The 16,521-nt window shown below is 35.7% G+C and overlaps 1 protein-coding gene across 1 annotated transcript in view; it reads left to right on the forward strand.

Moving 5' to 3' along the window:
* LOC145242607 (chymotrypsinogen B-like) overlaps positions 1 to 16,521 on the forward strand; it is a 91,680-nt gene that overhangs the window by 34,772 nt on the left and 40,387 nt on the right. The window contains exon 3 of the mRNA XM_080105719.1: positions 10,104 to 10,225. Coding sequence (XP_079961845.1) covers positions 10,104 to 10,225 — 122 coding nt within the window. The remainder of the gene's footprint in view (positions 1 to 10,103; positions 10,226 to 16,521) is intronic.

Genomic DNA, 16,521 nt, shown 5'->3' on the forward strand with positions numbered 1-16,521 from the left:
TTACTATGCCTCCCCACGGGACAGAGTTAGACACCAGCGCCGTTTTTTAACGTGGAGAAAAGGTACAAAAATAAAAAAAAAATTGTCTCAGTCGTGAAGGGTTGATCCTCCACCGAAAGAGAACAAGAAATGGAAGTGCAGCATCTGAAGAACAGATGGTATTTATTTGCTCCCCCACCGAGCAAATTAGGCACAAGGCCGATTTTTAATGTGAGGAGTGAAGGGGAAATGGGGACCAACTCCCCGGGGAGTAGGGGAGTTGGATAATGACAATTGGTATGAAGGGTTGCCCCTACATTGACCAAGGTCTTATATGTGAGGTTGCCCACACATATGGTCTTTGCTTGCAGTATCTGCCGGAACAGATGGTATTTATTTGCTCCCCCACCGAGCAAATTAGGCACAAGGCCGATTTTTAATGTGAGGAGTGAAGGGAGGGGGAAGGGAAAAAGGGGACCAGCTCCCGAGAGGTGGGAAATGGGAGCTGGTTAAAGGTCAGGCATGTGGGGTTGCCCCCACATCTGGTCTTTGCTAGTCATAGCTTGCAGTATCTGCCGGAACAGATGGTATTTATTTGCTCCCCCACCGAGCAAATTAGGCACAAGGCCGATTTTTAATGTGAGGAGTGAAGGGGAAATGGGGACCAGCTCCCCGGGGAGTAGGGGAGCTGGATAGTGACAATTGGTATGAAGGGTTGCCCCTACATTGACCAATAACTTATATGTGGGGTCGCCCCCACATATGGTCTTTGCTTGCAGTATCTGCCGGAACAGATGGTATTTATTTGCTCCCCCGCTGAGCAAATTAGGCACAAGGCCGTTTTTAATGTGAGGTAAAAAACCAGCTCCCCTAAAAGTAGGCAAAAAGGGGGCACTCTGGTTACCAAAAATAATAATTGTCCCAGTATAGAGGGTTTCCCCTCCATTGACTGGTACAAATTATCTTAAGTGCAGCATCTGCCGGAACAGATGGTATTTATTTGCTCCCCCACCGAGCAAATTAGGCACAAGGCCAATTTTTAAAGTGAGGAGTGAAGGGGAAATGGGGACCAACTCCCCGGGGAGTAGGGGAGCTGGATAGTGACAATTGGTATGAAGGGTTGCCCCTACATTGACCAAGGTCTTATATGTGGAGTTGCCCCCACATATGGTCTTTGCTTGCAGTATCTGCCGGAACAGATGGTATTTATTTGCTCCCCCACTGAGCAAATTAGGCACAAGGCCGTTTTTAATGTGAGGTAAAAACCAGCTCCCCTAAAAGGGGTCACTCTGGTTACCAAAAATAATAATTGTCCCAGTATAGAGGGTTTCCCCTCCATTGACTGGTACAAATTATCTTAAGTGCAGCATCTGCCGGAACAGATGGTATTTATTTGCTCCCCCACTGAGCAAATTAGGCACAAGGCCGTTTTTAATGTGAGGTAAAAACCAGCTCCCCTAAAAGGGGTCACTCTGGTTACCAAAAATAATAATTGTCCCAGTATAGAGGGTTTCCCCTCCATTGACTGGTACAAATTATCTTAAGTGCAGCATCTGCCGGAACAGATACTACACTTTGATCTTGGCCCAAGAGACCAATAAAGCGGGCGACTTCAAAATGAGAGAACGTCAGAAAACAAAGGTGCATAAAATCTATCTCAAGTGTCGATTGTCGTTCCTCCGATGGAAGAAATCTTCATTGCATCTTTGAAGACCGTCAGTCAAGACCAACCGACGAAAAAAAGGTATGTTCTCCCTTTTGGCCTGATGTACACCGACAAAAAGATGTTATTTGTCTGTAAAAGAAATGTCGGTGTACATTATTTTCCGCGTATTGATTGACTGTTCTTTATATGTGTTAACACCGCGCGCGCACACACATATATACACTAGTATATAACGTTAAGTTAGGATAACTGGCAAAGTTTCTCTTCTAGAATACTCGCCTGTGGAATACAATATCGAAGGACTGCTTTCCAGCTGACTATAACATGGCCGTTTTTAAATCGATATTCAGCCATCCTCTTCAATAAACAACCGCTACCCAAGTTCCGCCATTACCAATCATCACGGTATTTTCTCACCGGCCGCCTGACACTCATTAACCATTATCTTCGAGTGGCTTTTAGGTGACCCTCAGTAAAATAATTAAAATGTCACAAACCGCATCTATCTATCTATCTATCTATCTATCTATCTATCTATCTATCTATCAACTCTCTCTCTCTTTTATATATATATATATATATATATATATATATATATATATATGCCACTCTGTGTGTATGAGAGAAAGAATATTACATAGTATATTTTAGAGATTTTACGTAGGTGCGCTTATATATATATATATATATATATATATATATATATATATATATATATATATATGTATAACTACTTAATTTACTCAAATTAATATACGAAAGTATAAATTTATGCGTAAACTTTAAGTATTTACTTCAAAAGTGCTCAATACGTAGGTAGAGCTAGTTAATAAGTTATGAAATATATATGACGATTAAGCTACACTGAATATTCCGTGTTTCATCCACTCTAGGACTCTTCAGGCTTATGCGGAATATTCAGTGTAGCTTAATCGCCATATATGTTTTATAACTTACTATATATATGTATATATATATTGACGAGGAAGATCTGATATTTTCTTTTCATTGCAAACTTTACGTTCGTATAAGCTGTATCGCCTGTGGAGGACTCTAGTAACTGATAATTAGCTAAGCGAAACATGCTTATGACTGTGTAGCAACATATTACTGCTTATGTAAAAACATATACGCCCAAGAATAAATTCTTAAACATACAAATGAACTACATGAACTTGAAGAAAAACTGAAGGACCGCATTACCAATGACTAATACACTGAACTCCAACAACGACTTACTGACATCACTTTTAATTATGAGCACTCGCATCGACTGACCTCCCCCCCCTAAAAAAAACTAAACTCTATCCTTGTTTTATCGTTATTTCCATGGCAGGTGCTCGTCTGTACTCCAATCTCTGGTCCCCCCTCGCCAATCTTTCACGAAAAACACCCGTCTAGCTGAATCCACTGTGAAAAATTTCCCCCACTCTTTATCTGTGCGTAAATCCAAACGTGGATTCCATGAACAAAGCTTCTTTCTTAGAACTGCACGCCTGTGGAACTCTGTTCCGTCTGCCTGCTTCCCACCTGACTACAACTTGGATGTCTTCAAGTCCAACGTTAACAAATTCCAAATGAACCGCCCCTTTAAGTAAACACTTCATCAAATCTCCACACTAACGTACTGTACTTGCAATAACCCTTATCCCTGAGTGGCTTCCGGGCCTTGATAAGTGGTGACCAACGTGTAAAAAAAATATTACATAATGACACACAATTTTATATTAATCTTTCTGATTACGGGCTTACACAAATATTTTAAAAATCTTGGACCTAATTGCCATCTTGCAGCACAATTTAAGCATCAAAATAAAAAAAGCCGAGATAAAATTACTCTATGAACGCATTGACTAACCTAGAGAAAGAAAACAAAATTACCACTCACCCTGGGTTAAGGGACATTCTTTAGCAAAGGCCATAAAAACTCGATATTATAAAAAGCACAATTCAATACTAACAACTGATTTAAAAAATGATGCCGAAGAACTACGTAACCATCCTAATATCTCTTCTTCTCTTCTCTTCTTCTTCTCTTCTATTCTATCTATCTTCTTCTTCTTCTTCTTCTTCTTCTTCTTCTTCTTCTTCTTCTTCTTCTTCTATCTTTTCTATCTATCTTCTATCTTCTTCTATTCTATTCTATTCTTTCTTCTTCTATCTTCTTTTTCTTCTTCTTCTATCTATCTTCTTCTATCTATCTTCTATTCTATTCTTCTTTCTTCTTATATATATATATATATATATATATTATATATATATATATATATATATATATATAAATAAAATGAACTCATTTTTCCCGTCTGATTTTGACATTAATAGGATTAAAAATCAAGATATTTCATGCAAATATAATATGCACAAACGACAGAACAATATCTGAGGTGTGTTATAGGCTTATTATTTCTCAAATTCCTCGATAATCTTAGATTTCTATACTTTTTCTGCTGAGAAGTCACGGCCAAAATCGGTTAAGATCAATGGAAGTGGTAAAATATTTTCTCTCTAAAAAATTCCTCCTCCCCCTGCCACCACTTAACACCGTTTGGGGATCGTTCACAAGGAACAGTTGAGAAGAGAACACCGGTTTGGCTTCGTAGTTCTTTCATGTGAAGTTATTTAAAATCACTAAACTAAGCTGCAGTGCTCTGTGGCGTAGTGGTTAGCGTGCTGGACAATTCACATTATATTTTCACGTTCGCGCCGACCTACCGTAGTCGTTTTTTTTTTTTTTTTTCCTAAACAACTGGAATGGACTTTTCTTGGTGGCCGAACTGTTAACGTTGCAGATGTTTTTTTGTTTTTTTTCACACTTTATTTTCCCACTATTACTCATGACTCCGGGTTTGATCCTTCCTACTTACCTACCATAACATTTTTTAAAACTCCCCCCCGTCCCGGAAACAAACACTCGGGCAACGCCGGGTACCCCCGCTAATATAGTTATAAAAAAGCTGATAAATTTAATATCTTTGTCATTCTTAACAAATCCGATTATAACGAAAAAGATATTATTAATAATAATGCGAAATTAAAAAAAAAGTACAAATCCTACAAATACACTTAAAACGCAAGCCAATAAACTAATTACAGCTAGTAATGCACAAATTGGTAATTATCAACTCCCTAAAATAATTGGAGACTATAAACCTGGTTACCTATATGGCACAGTCAAGATACATAAACCTGATTTCCCACTCCGATCCATCATATCCGAAATTGCTACTCCCATCTATCATCTAACAAAAACATTAAACGAACTTATTAGCTCGTATATTCCGAGCAAATATAGTGTTAAGTCCACACATGAACTAATGCAAATATTAAAATCAATGCAACTAGAAAACAATATAATTGCTTCTCTCAGTGTAGAAAGTTTATTCACAAATGTACCTGTAGTAGAAACAATAGATATAATTATCAAGAACATCTATAATAATGCGTCACTCCCACCATTTAAAATTAATAAAAGAGTATTAAAAAAATTATTAATCTGCATTACAGAAGTACTCTTCTATGACCCCAACGGTAACAGATATAGTCAAATAGACGGAGTGGCAATGGGATCAGTCCTTGGACCGACTTTAAGTGAATTTTACATGGCTGATTTAAAAAACAAAATATTTATAAATAATATAAAGCACCCCCACATTATATGTATGCTATGTGGACGATATTCTTATTTTAACTGAAAATAATGAAAAGATATACCAACTACAGTATCTTTAAAAAAACCCCCAAAAACTCGATCCTTAAATTTACAGTAGAGTTAAATAATAATAATAATAATAATAATAATAATAATAATAATAATAATAATAATAATAATAATAATAATAATAATAATAAAGTTTCATTTCTTGATGTCCTTATTGATACGTCCAATAATACTTTTAATACTTTTGTATATAAAAAAACAACGAGCATAAACTCCAGCCTCCCGAACTTTAAAAGCGAGTGCCCACAAAGGTACAAAATAGCCATAATACAAAATTTATTAAATCGCGCTAAAATGATATCCACAAAAGCATTACTAATTGAAATTAAAAAAACGTTAAACAAGAACTCATCAATAATCATTTTCCTAATTACATTGTTAATGAACAAATAAAACGAATACTACAATCCCTTGAAAACCCTAATAATAATTTTAGCCAACACCGCAATGCAAAATCCATTAATATATTTTATCAAAATCAAATGACACCTAACTTCAGAATCGAAGAAAACGCAATTAAAAAAAATCATACGTAAATACTTGACGCCTGTTGACAGTAATTCTAAAATTAAATTTATTATCTACTACAAGAAGTTTAGAACACAAAACCTTGTGGTTAGAAACAAATCCGGACCGGCTATAAACACGTTGGAACAAACCAATGTAGTGTATAAATTCAAATTCTCTACGGGAGAATGTAACTCCGAAAATAATACATACACTTGGCATACAACGGCAACGTTGTCCTGGCGAATAACCATGCGTCTAAATAATACGAGATAATAATAGACTTGACTTCAAAAGTTCAATGAATAATGGATTATTCATTGAACTTTTTGAATAGTCAAGTCGCTGCCTGATGATATCTGTTGTTTGATTGAAACAAGTGGCTATTTGTAGCAGCAGGATGTGAGCATGTTTATATAACAATAAACAAGTATATATATATATATATATATATATATATATATATATATATATATATATATATATATATATATATATATATATCAAATTAGGTGCAAACCTTTTGTAATATTTGCTAATATTTTTCCTCCGAGGAAATGTATAAACATCGAAAACTCATGGGTTAAGGAACTATATTTTACTATACCGTATTCTTTGTCTTACATATAATAAAATTTCTATATTTGAAATGCAACTTTTTCAAATCACAAATTTTAAATTCCTAAATTATGATTTATTTGCTCTATCTAGTATATTGAGGAATTTTATTTAGCTGGGATTGTCTTATATATAATATTACATCCAATAATATTTTGTAAGGGCGATAATCACTGGAATTGCACACCAGTAGATTTATTGTATTTCAATATTCTGAATATATATATATATATATATATATATATATATATATATAGAGAGAGAGAGAGAGAGAGAGTAAGATGATTGATAATTTCTAATTAAAATTAAAAATTAAAAATCGGTATCACATTTTGTTTATTCTTCCTTATGAAACCGATTTTTAATTTCTAATTTTAATTATAGATAATCAATCATCTTACTTAATATTAAAATAGCTCTAAGATATATATGCCTATCGAGCTTATTATATATCTACATTACAACGAGTACTGTTTTCTTTTACTTTATTTTAATTGTATTAATGAATTTACTAATACATTAAAATATATTCTGCTCTTAGACTCCTGTTCTAATCCCCTTAAAATAATATATATATATATATATATATATATATATATATATATATATATATACATATATACATATATATACATATATATATACATATATACATATATATACATATATATATATATATGTATGCATATGATGTATGTATATATGTATATGTATGTATATATATATGTATGTGTATATATATATGTATGCATAACTACTTAATTTACTCACATAAAATTAATATACGAAAGTATAGATTTATGCGTAAACTTTAAGTATTTACTTCAAAAGTGCTCAATACGTAGGTAGAGCTAGTTAGTAAGTTATAAAATGTATATGGCGATTAAGCTACACTGGATATTCCGCGTTTCATCCACTCTAGGACTCTTCAGGCATGCATTTTATAACTTACTATGTATGTGTATATATATATATATATATATATATATATATATATATATATATGTATATATATATGTATATATATCTATATATCATATATATATATGTATATATATGTATATATATATATGTATATACATGTATATATGTATTTATATATATGTATATATGTATGTATATATATATGTATGTATATATATATATTTATGTATATATATATAATATATGTATGTATATATATAATATATGTATGTATATATATAATATATGTATGTATATATATAACATATATATATATATGCATATATATAATATATATAATATAATATATATATGTACATATATATGTATATATATGTATGTATGTATATATATTAATTGAGATTGTTGGACTGACTTCCTCATCTTGGTTGTTATTGTCACAACGTTTCGGCCGTTTTGCCCTCCGGCCTTCGTCAGGTGAACGGTTTGTTAGGAGTCTCGAACCCACCCCCTTATTATTATTACGGGGGTACCGTGTTCGGACTCCAGCTAGGCTTTGGGACATAGTTGCTGATTCTCTGTTTTTTAATGTTACTTTTTTCACAGGATTGAACTCAGCACCTTTGGGTAACTGTAAACTTTGATACAACGTCTAGGACCACTCGGCCATATGTCACTAATTCTTAGTTGGTTTTTGTTAATGTTAAACCTATGTTGTTATTCAAGGTTTTCTCTCTCTATCAGAGGTGTCCAAATTGCATTCAGCTCTATGCTTGGTTTGCTCAGTAGGTTGTTATGTCCGAGCATGTGAGCTGTTTCTTTAAGTTTTCTCACTTTCCAGTGGGTCTCTCTGTTTATTATTTTTACTTCATCCCATAGGGGGCGATGATCCCCCCTCTCCATCCAGACATGGTTGGCTATACCCGATTTTTCCGTCTCCCCTTTAGTTACCGCTTTTCGGTGTTCTTCCACCCTTACTTTAAGGGGGCAGCATGTTTCACCCTTGTAAACCTTTCTGCAACTGCATGGGATGGAGTATATGCAGTTTTTGGTCATGTTCTCATCCATGCGGGGCTTTACTCGTACCAGGTGTCGTCTGAGTGTTGACTCGCTTTTGAATACCGTCAATATATATATGTCTTAAACCCATGCTCTGTGCGTGATATGAGTATATCAAGGAAGGCCAGTTGGTTATCTTTTTCTTTCTCCATCGCTCCGATGAGATATAGACAGCTGGTCCAGCATTACAGTAAGCTACCACATATGTACTGTCTCCCCAAGATACACAAAGACGGTATTCCACTCAGACCCATAGTGAGCTGCCGAGGCTCAGCATGCCACCCACTGAGCAGGTACCTTGTGGATATAATAAACCCATTAGCAGGCAAGTCAGCAACACATGTAAAGAATTCTGCCCACTTCACGGAACTGATGGCCTTCCTTGATATACTCATATCACGCACAGAGCATGGGTTTAAGACATCCGTATATCGCAAGCCTACCTTCACCGGACAATACCTAAACTTCAACTCCCATCACCCATACAGTATCAAACATGGAATCGCACGCTGCTTACAACATCGAGCAGAGACAATAAGTAGCGACACCATTACATACCACCAAGAAATGGTCAGGTTGAAGAATACCCTCCGTCGTAACAACTACCCCGATAACATACTATCCACCAGACGTGTTAATAGTATAAGAGAGGAGAATGAAACCCAAAAACCTCCAACGGTCTGCCTACCATACATACGAGGCATCTCCGAAAAGATTCAGAGAATATGTGCCCCCTACAACATCAGGACGGTATTCAAAAGCGAGTCAACACTCAGACGACACCTGGTACGAGTAAAGCCCCGCATGGATGAGAACATGACCAAAAACTGCATATACTCCATCCCATGCAGTTGCAGAAAGGTTTACAAGGGTGAAACATGCTGCCCCCTTAAAGTAAGGGTGGAAGAACACCGAAAAGCGGTAACTAAAGGGGAGACGGAAAAATCGGGTATAGCCAACCATGTCTGGATGGAGAGGGGGGATCATCGCCCCCTATGGGATGAAGTAAAAATAATAAACAGAGAGACCCACTGGAAAGTGAGAAAACTTAAAGAAACAGCTCACATGCTCGGACATAACAACCTACTGAGCAAACCAAGCATAGAGCTGAATGCAATTTGGACACCTCTGATAGAGAGAGAAAACCTTGAATAACAACATAGGTTTAACATTAACAAAAACCAACTAAGAATTAGTGACATATGGCCGAGTGGTCCTAGACGTTGTATCAAAGTTTACAGTTACCCAAAGGTGCTGAGTTCAATCCTGTGAAAAAAGTAACATTAAAAAACAGAGAATCAGCAACTATGTCCCAAAGCCTAGCTGGAGTCCGAACACGGTACCCCCGTAATAATAATAAAGGGTTGGGGTCGAGACTCCTAACAAACCGTTCGGCCGAAATGTTGTGACAATAACAACCAGTCAGTCAATTAATGAAAACAACTCATCTAAAAAATACAGACAAGTATATATGTATGTGTATATATATAATATATGTATGTATATATATAACATATATATATATGCATGTATATATATAATATAATATAATATATATATATATATATATATATATATATAAATCAACTCTGTATTGCAATATTCTAATATTGTATTTTTTATTTGCAGTCATAAAAACAAATTGCCCCCAAAAGCTTACATTGGAAATACGCAAAAATTAAAAGGCAAGCAGAAGACAATCGCCGAAATCCACCGACATCCAAAGTTCAGCCGAGACAAACAGGGTCCAAGTAGAACATCTTAATTTTCTCATTTGTTTTTGCATTTGATTTTGCCATTACATAAATCAACTTTTACTTATGAGTTACTATTTACTTTGCCTCCCCACGAGGACAGAGTTAGACACCAAGATCATTTTTCAATGTAGGGGGAAGAAAAAAAAATGAAAATTGTCTCAGTCTCCTCCACTAATCGAGAACAAAAAATTGAAGTGTAAATCTACTGAAAATGTCTCTTCTCACGAATATAGCGCATTTGACCCAGTTACATTTCTGGCAAGACAGAAAACGCAACAGGGTTGATTGTCGGAAATAAAATAATTGTTGACTGATTAAAAATTACTTGAAAAGTTTATCCTACTCACATAGGTTAATTGTAAATAGAAATACTTCGTTCCTAAATAAAAATCCTAGTGATTATGCAGGTATAATGCGTGTGTGCCACAAAGTATTATACAAACTAAACCTAACGTAAAATCAAAAGTCAACTGGCGATCTGATATGAGAAAACCATTCGATCAAATGGCGTACGTCCCTCCTGCTCACTAACCCCTCATCACCGACAATAAAGATGGATAATTGTATTTATATATATATATATATATATATATATTTATATCATTTTTGATCAGGATACAAATGCGGTGGTCAGGTCATCTTGTAAGAATGGATGACTCAAGAGTTCCTAAGCAACTTTTTTTATGGGCAACTGACAAATTCTTTCCGTCCAATAGGGCGTCCCCTGCTTCGTTACAAAGATAAACTAAAAGACAACCTGAAACGTTGTGGAATTTCTCTGAGTTCCTGGGAGAGTGCAGCAGAGGATCGCAGAAAATGGAGGAAGACGTGTTTCCTGGGAACCAAAGAATTTGAACATAACCGCCTTTGTCATAGGGACACCCTTCGTGCAAATATGAAGGCAAAACATAAGAAACATCCACCTAAAAATGAATATGTATGCCATTGTGGCTTCAGAGCACGCAGCAAAGCAGGGTTATCTGTTCATTCGAGAAGGCATCTTTGACCTACGAGCATATGAAAGTTCACCATCTGCGGAGGAGTGTGCCGGACGTCTACAGGATTGCAATTACGCATGTGGTGTCACAGATCTTGGGAGCTGCGGAAGATTGCATACTGAACCCTCATTCATCGTCTTCGATGAGAGAATCAACCACCATATTTATATACATCAGTTTTGTTGTCATTCTTTTCCGATACATTCGGCGGATATTCAAAATAAAAGCCAAAAGCCGCTCAATGATAAGTGCTAATGACACTGCTAGATTTTCAGTTGAATGATGAAGAGTATCATGAGAGGGTTTGAAAAATAATGTATAAAATAAATAAAATTTGATTACTTATCAGAAAGGTTTATGACAAGTATTCATTGACATTTGGTTTTAAAATGACTATGTTGGAATCGCACAGGGAAGCAATCAAGATTTGTTTATCATTGAACGCTTGTTTACCGCAGATGTTCTATTTATTGACATTTGGTTTTAACATGACTATGTTGGAATCGCACAGGGAAGCAATCAAGATTTGTTTATCATTGAACGCTTGTTTACCGCAGATGTTCTATTTATTGACATTTGGTTTTAAAATGACTATGTTGGAATCGCACAGGGAAGCAATCAAGATTTGTTTATCATTGAATGCTTGTTTAACGCAGATGTTCTATTTGCTCTATAGTCTGCAAATCAAGTGGAGGTCTGAAGCGTCACATGAATGTCCACAGTAAGGCAGTACCGGTTGATGTCTCTCAATCTCAGCTACAGTCTGACCTCTGTAATAGACTGTGTAAGAGCAGGGATGGTCTGAAGAGCCACCTTCGTTCCCACAGAAGATAGAAAATGCATCGATCACATAGCCACATGCATATATGCATGTGTGTATAAATGTATATATATATATATATATTATAAAATTCTCTTCTTCTGTCAAGAAGTGACGATCCTTATCATTGTATATGTATGTACACACACACACACACATATATATATCTATATATACGTATATATATGTGTGTATACGTATATATATGTATGTGTATATACATATATGTGTGTATATACATATATATGTATATGTGTATATACGCATATATATGTGCATTTACGTATATATATATGTGTATATGCATATATATATATATGTATATACGTATATATGTGTATATACGTATATATATATATGCATACATGCGTATATATATGTATATATACGTATATATATATGTATATATACATATATATGTGTATCTATAAGTGTATATATTTGCATCTATAAGTGTATATATATATATATATATATATATATATATATATATATACCTCATTCGTTAGATTTAAAAAATTGATTACATAATTTGTTTTGAAGCTAATCGTTTTTCTTTAAATGGATTTCATCTAAGAAAATGTTTTGAGTTCTGCCTATCCTCATTATTTGGTGAATAAATGTGCATGTAGTGAAAAGCACTATGGTCCTACAAAAAATGCATGGGCAATATGGTTGGCATTCCTTGGTCAGCGCGCGCCCCAGGCTGTAAACAATAAACTTACTCCACCCTAAAGAGAAGAGGCAAGGCTTGGGAGGCTAGATCCCCTAGGATTACCCAGAACCATAACTCAACACCACAAAAGAAGGTCACCATCAGTCACAATGACTCACCTTCATTGAATAGATTGTCGGGAACGAATCTTCGGTACGGTAAGAATGGCGTATAAAAATCAACTGATCTTTGAACAAGAATCACACGTATTAAATTCAGCTATTATAGACTGTCCACAGCGTCTAATCTGAACAATCGCGACCCTCACCTGAAAATCCAATGGTTCCAAGGTCGCGCCGTGCGTGGCCACTGTTTTCTTGCAGCAGGCGCATGCCAGTTGTGGCCAGTCACGTGTCCCCCGGTCTAATCCTAATCGTTACCATAACGTGTTACATCACACGATTAAAAAGACTATCGAAGCTTTCAGATATGTCAAGTTGGTTGCACGATCCCACGAAGCTCAAACTCAGCGTTAACCAAAACGTACGGGCTTTAATCCAGATGAAGTTCGAAATGAATTCTACAAAGAGGTCACCAGTTATCAAGGACCAAAGGTTAATGAGTGTATGGTAGTCAATGGGAGAATATGGTAGTAATCGTTAGTAGTGGGAATTTGGTAAATTGGATTACTTAAGGGGAACGGCTCATCAAGAACTTGTTCCCGTTGGATTTGAAGACGACAATATTATAGTCAGCTGGAAAGCAAGAAAACGAAATAGAGATCCACAGTCAAGCAATTCTAAGAAATAAACTTTGTTCATGGAATTTACGTTTAGGTTTAGGCAAAGATAATAAGTGGGGGAAATTATTGATGGTGGTTTCAACTAGACGAGTATTTTTCGTGATAGTCAGGGAAAGGGGGACCATAGATTGGAGCTAAGACGAGCACCTGCCATGAAAATGACGATAAAGCAGAGACAGACTCGCAACATCTCGTCTGCGGAAGAGCAAAGGGCATCCCCCACTGGGCTATGAAGTCTATTTTGGACTCTGTCAAGGCAGGATAAGCTGCTTCTAGCAGGTCCTGCCCAGGTGTGACAACAATACTGCATCCTTGGATGTACTTGGCTCTTATACAGGTAGAGAATTGCATCAGCAGTGAAATATCTACAAGAGCGGTAGAACGATCCCACCATTTTACCAGCAGCCATGGCAATGGATTTGATGGACGTGTTCCATATCAGATCAGAAGTAAAAGTCAGACGCAGAAGCTTGTCAAAACATGGAGCCTCCTCAAGATGAGAACTATTCATTTCAATTGATGCTAGGCAGGGATCAGAGCGTTGATGATGTAAAAATAGATGCTTGGTTTTAGATAAATTAAAATCAACCAGCCACCTCTTCCCATTGTACTACATGCTCAAGATTAGTGGAGAGAGAGAGAGAGAGAGAGAGAGAGAGAGAGAGAGAGAGAGAGAGAGAGAGAGAGAGAGAGAGATTTTAGTCATTTCCGGTCTTTGAAGTGTTGAAATAGATGGTAGTGTCGTCTACATAAATGTCTATGAATAATCTTGGAATGCGATTTGAGAGATCCTTGATGAAGATCAGGAAGAGACTTGGACCCAGGATGGACCCCTGAGGGACGCCATACTAATACTGTGATCTTCTGATTTCTGCCGATCATATGAACCTATCAGAGAGAAATGATTTAAAAATTGAAAGGATATTTCCAGCTATACCGTAGGTGGAGATTTTGTGGAGTAGATCTTTATGTCATATCCTATCAAAGGCCTTTGATTGTCAAGAACAATTACCACAGAAATGAAGCCTCCGTCCAGAGAATCCCTAATCCTATGAGATATTAATGTTAGCACATCTGCTGTAGATCTAGCAGAACGGAAACCATATTGCATGTCATTAAGGTCGTTTTTTTTGCCTAGGTGGTTTTCTACTCCTCTATTTAACACAGATTCCAGTAACTTCTGACGCACAGGAGACTGATTGGTCTATATTAAGAGGGAGATGAGCGATCACCTGAATTTTTTTCAATATGGGACATATTGATGAGGTTTACCTGGTTGTTGGGATGCATTTGTCCTTAAGACAACGCTTAAACAGCTTTGAAAGTATGGGAGCTAGTTCTGGTTGAAGCTTTTTGAGCACTATAATTGGAATGCTGTCGGGGGCAGTTGCTTTACTGGAATCCAGATTTTTGATAAACTTGGCGACATCACGCACAGTTATTTGTATGTCGCATAGCGTGTTTTCAAACAGTGCAGGAAATACGAGGAAGGGGTAGGCGGTCCTGATTGCATAGGGTAGAATTTGCTGCAAGGTTATTAAGAAAGAATTTTGCTTTGTCTGATGCTTAACTCAGGTCCATAGATGATGGTTGGAGTAGAGTGCACGCTTCGGTTCAGAACCCTGTTTGTTATTTGCCAAAACTCACAAGAACCAAACCGCTGCTCAGCTACTTTGAGCTTGACGAATCGAGCATACAACTCTGTCGTGTTCTTTTTCACTCCTTTACAGTGGTTGTTGGCAGTCCTGCAGGCGGCTTTAGCCTCAGTACATTTATTACGTTGGAACCAATGGAAAAAGTGCTTTCTTGTCGCAATGGCACCTTTTGGAGAGAACTACGACTTGCTGTTAGGTTTTTGCTGGAATTTTTTGGAGGGTATGAAGCGGTCTATACCGACAATTAATCATGTAGTCAGGTCTGATTCTTTTTAAACATGGAACACAGAGGTAGATCTGATATAAATGTTCGAAAGCTATCCCAGTCAGCCATAAAGTATCAATATTAGGCACCGCCAAAAATGGCCGCAAAATCAAGTTGTTGTTGTTTTTTAAAACTAAATTACATTTATTAAAATCCATTATTTCTGAGTAACTTTTTTTTTCCAGAAAGATAAAACCCTGAATTTTATCATATAGAAAACAGAATAATGTAAAACTTTTTCTACTATTTTTAATTCAATTTTAAATGTTAAATTTTCCCAAAAAGTTAACAATTGTTATTTTTTGTCTTGCACAAAAAACGTATTTAAATATTTAAAAAAAAGGGTTTTTGAAATAATTTATTTATTCATTTATTGTCTAACTAAGATTTAGGATGATTTTCTAAGAGAATATGCAAAAATATTATAATATAAGTACCTGAATTTCAAATAATTCCACTTATTCATATATGTAACCAGATATTTCGCGTCGCCGAAGAGTTCAGATCGACTCTGTTTACGTTTTCTTTCGATGAGACGAAAACTATGGAAGACTAAACAGGCCAAAAAAACTTATTTTTCAGTGACGAAAATTTCAATGTATTATTAAGCTGAGGCTGGCCAGTACCAGATGGGTGACCATTTGTATGAGTTTGGTTTTTAATGTGTATGTGTGTGGGGGCCAGGCTCCCCAAAATGGGGGAAGGGGGCAATTTAAAGCAGAATAAAAAAAAATTATTTCAGCGCTTTTGGTCCACCGTAGTCGAAAGGCGGCAAACGTTTTCAAACGAGATCGAAAAAAATGATGCTATTTTTAACACAAAGGGCACAATATTTATCGAATTTTTTTTTTTGTATCGATTATTCAAAGCATGCTCTGTTTAATAATGGTCATGCATTATTCGGCTCGCTAAAAAAAAATTGTTAATTTATTTATCAAAAATTTTAAAATGGCTTTTTTCGTATAAATATAAACAATTTTTTTTTTTGTTTTGCTTAACTTAAATTAATTATTTTACTTAACATATTCACCGAATTTCACACTTCAAAACTCAAAAGCGGGATAATTAAACACAATCGAAGTTCTGATATTCAGA

The sequence above is a fragment of the Euprymna scolopes genome, chromosome 21, assembly GCF_053919585.1.
Source record: "Euprymna scolopes isolate OS-2025 chromosome 21, ASM5391958v1, whole genome shotgun sequence".
NCBI lineage: Eukaryota > Metazoa > Mollusca > Cephalopoda > Sepiida > Sepiolidae > Euprymna > Euprymna scolopes.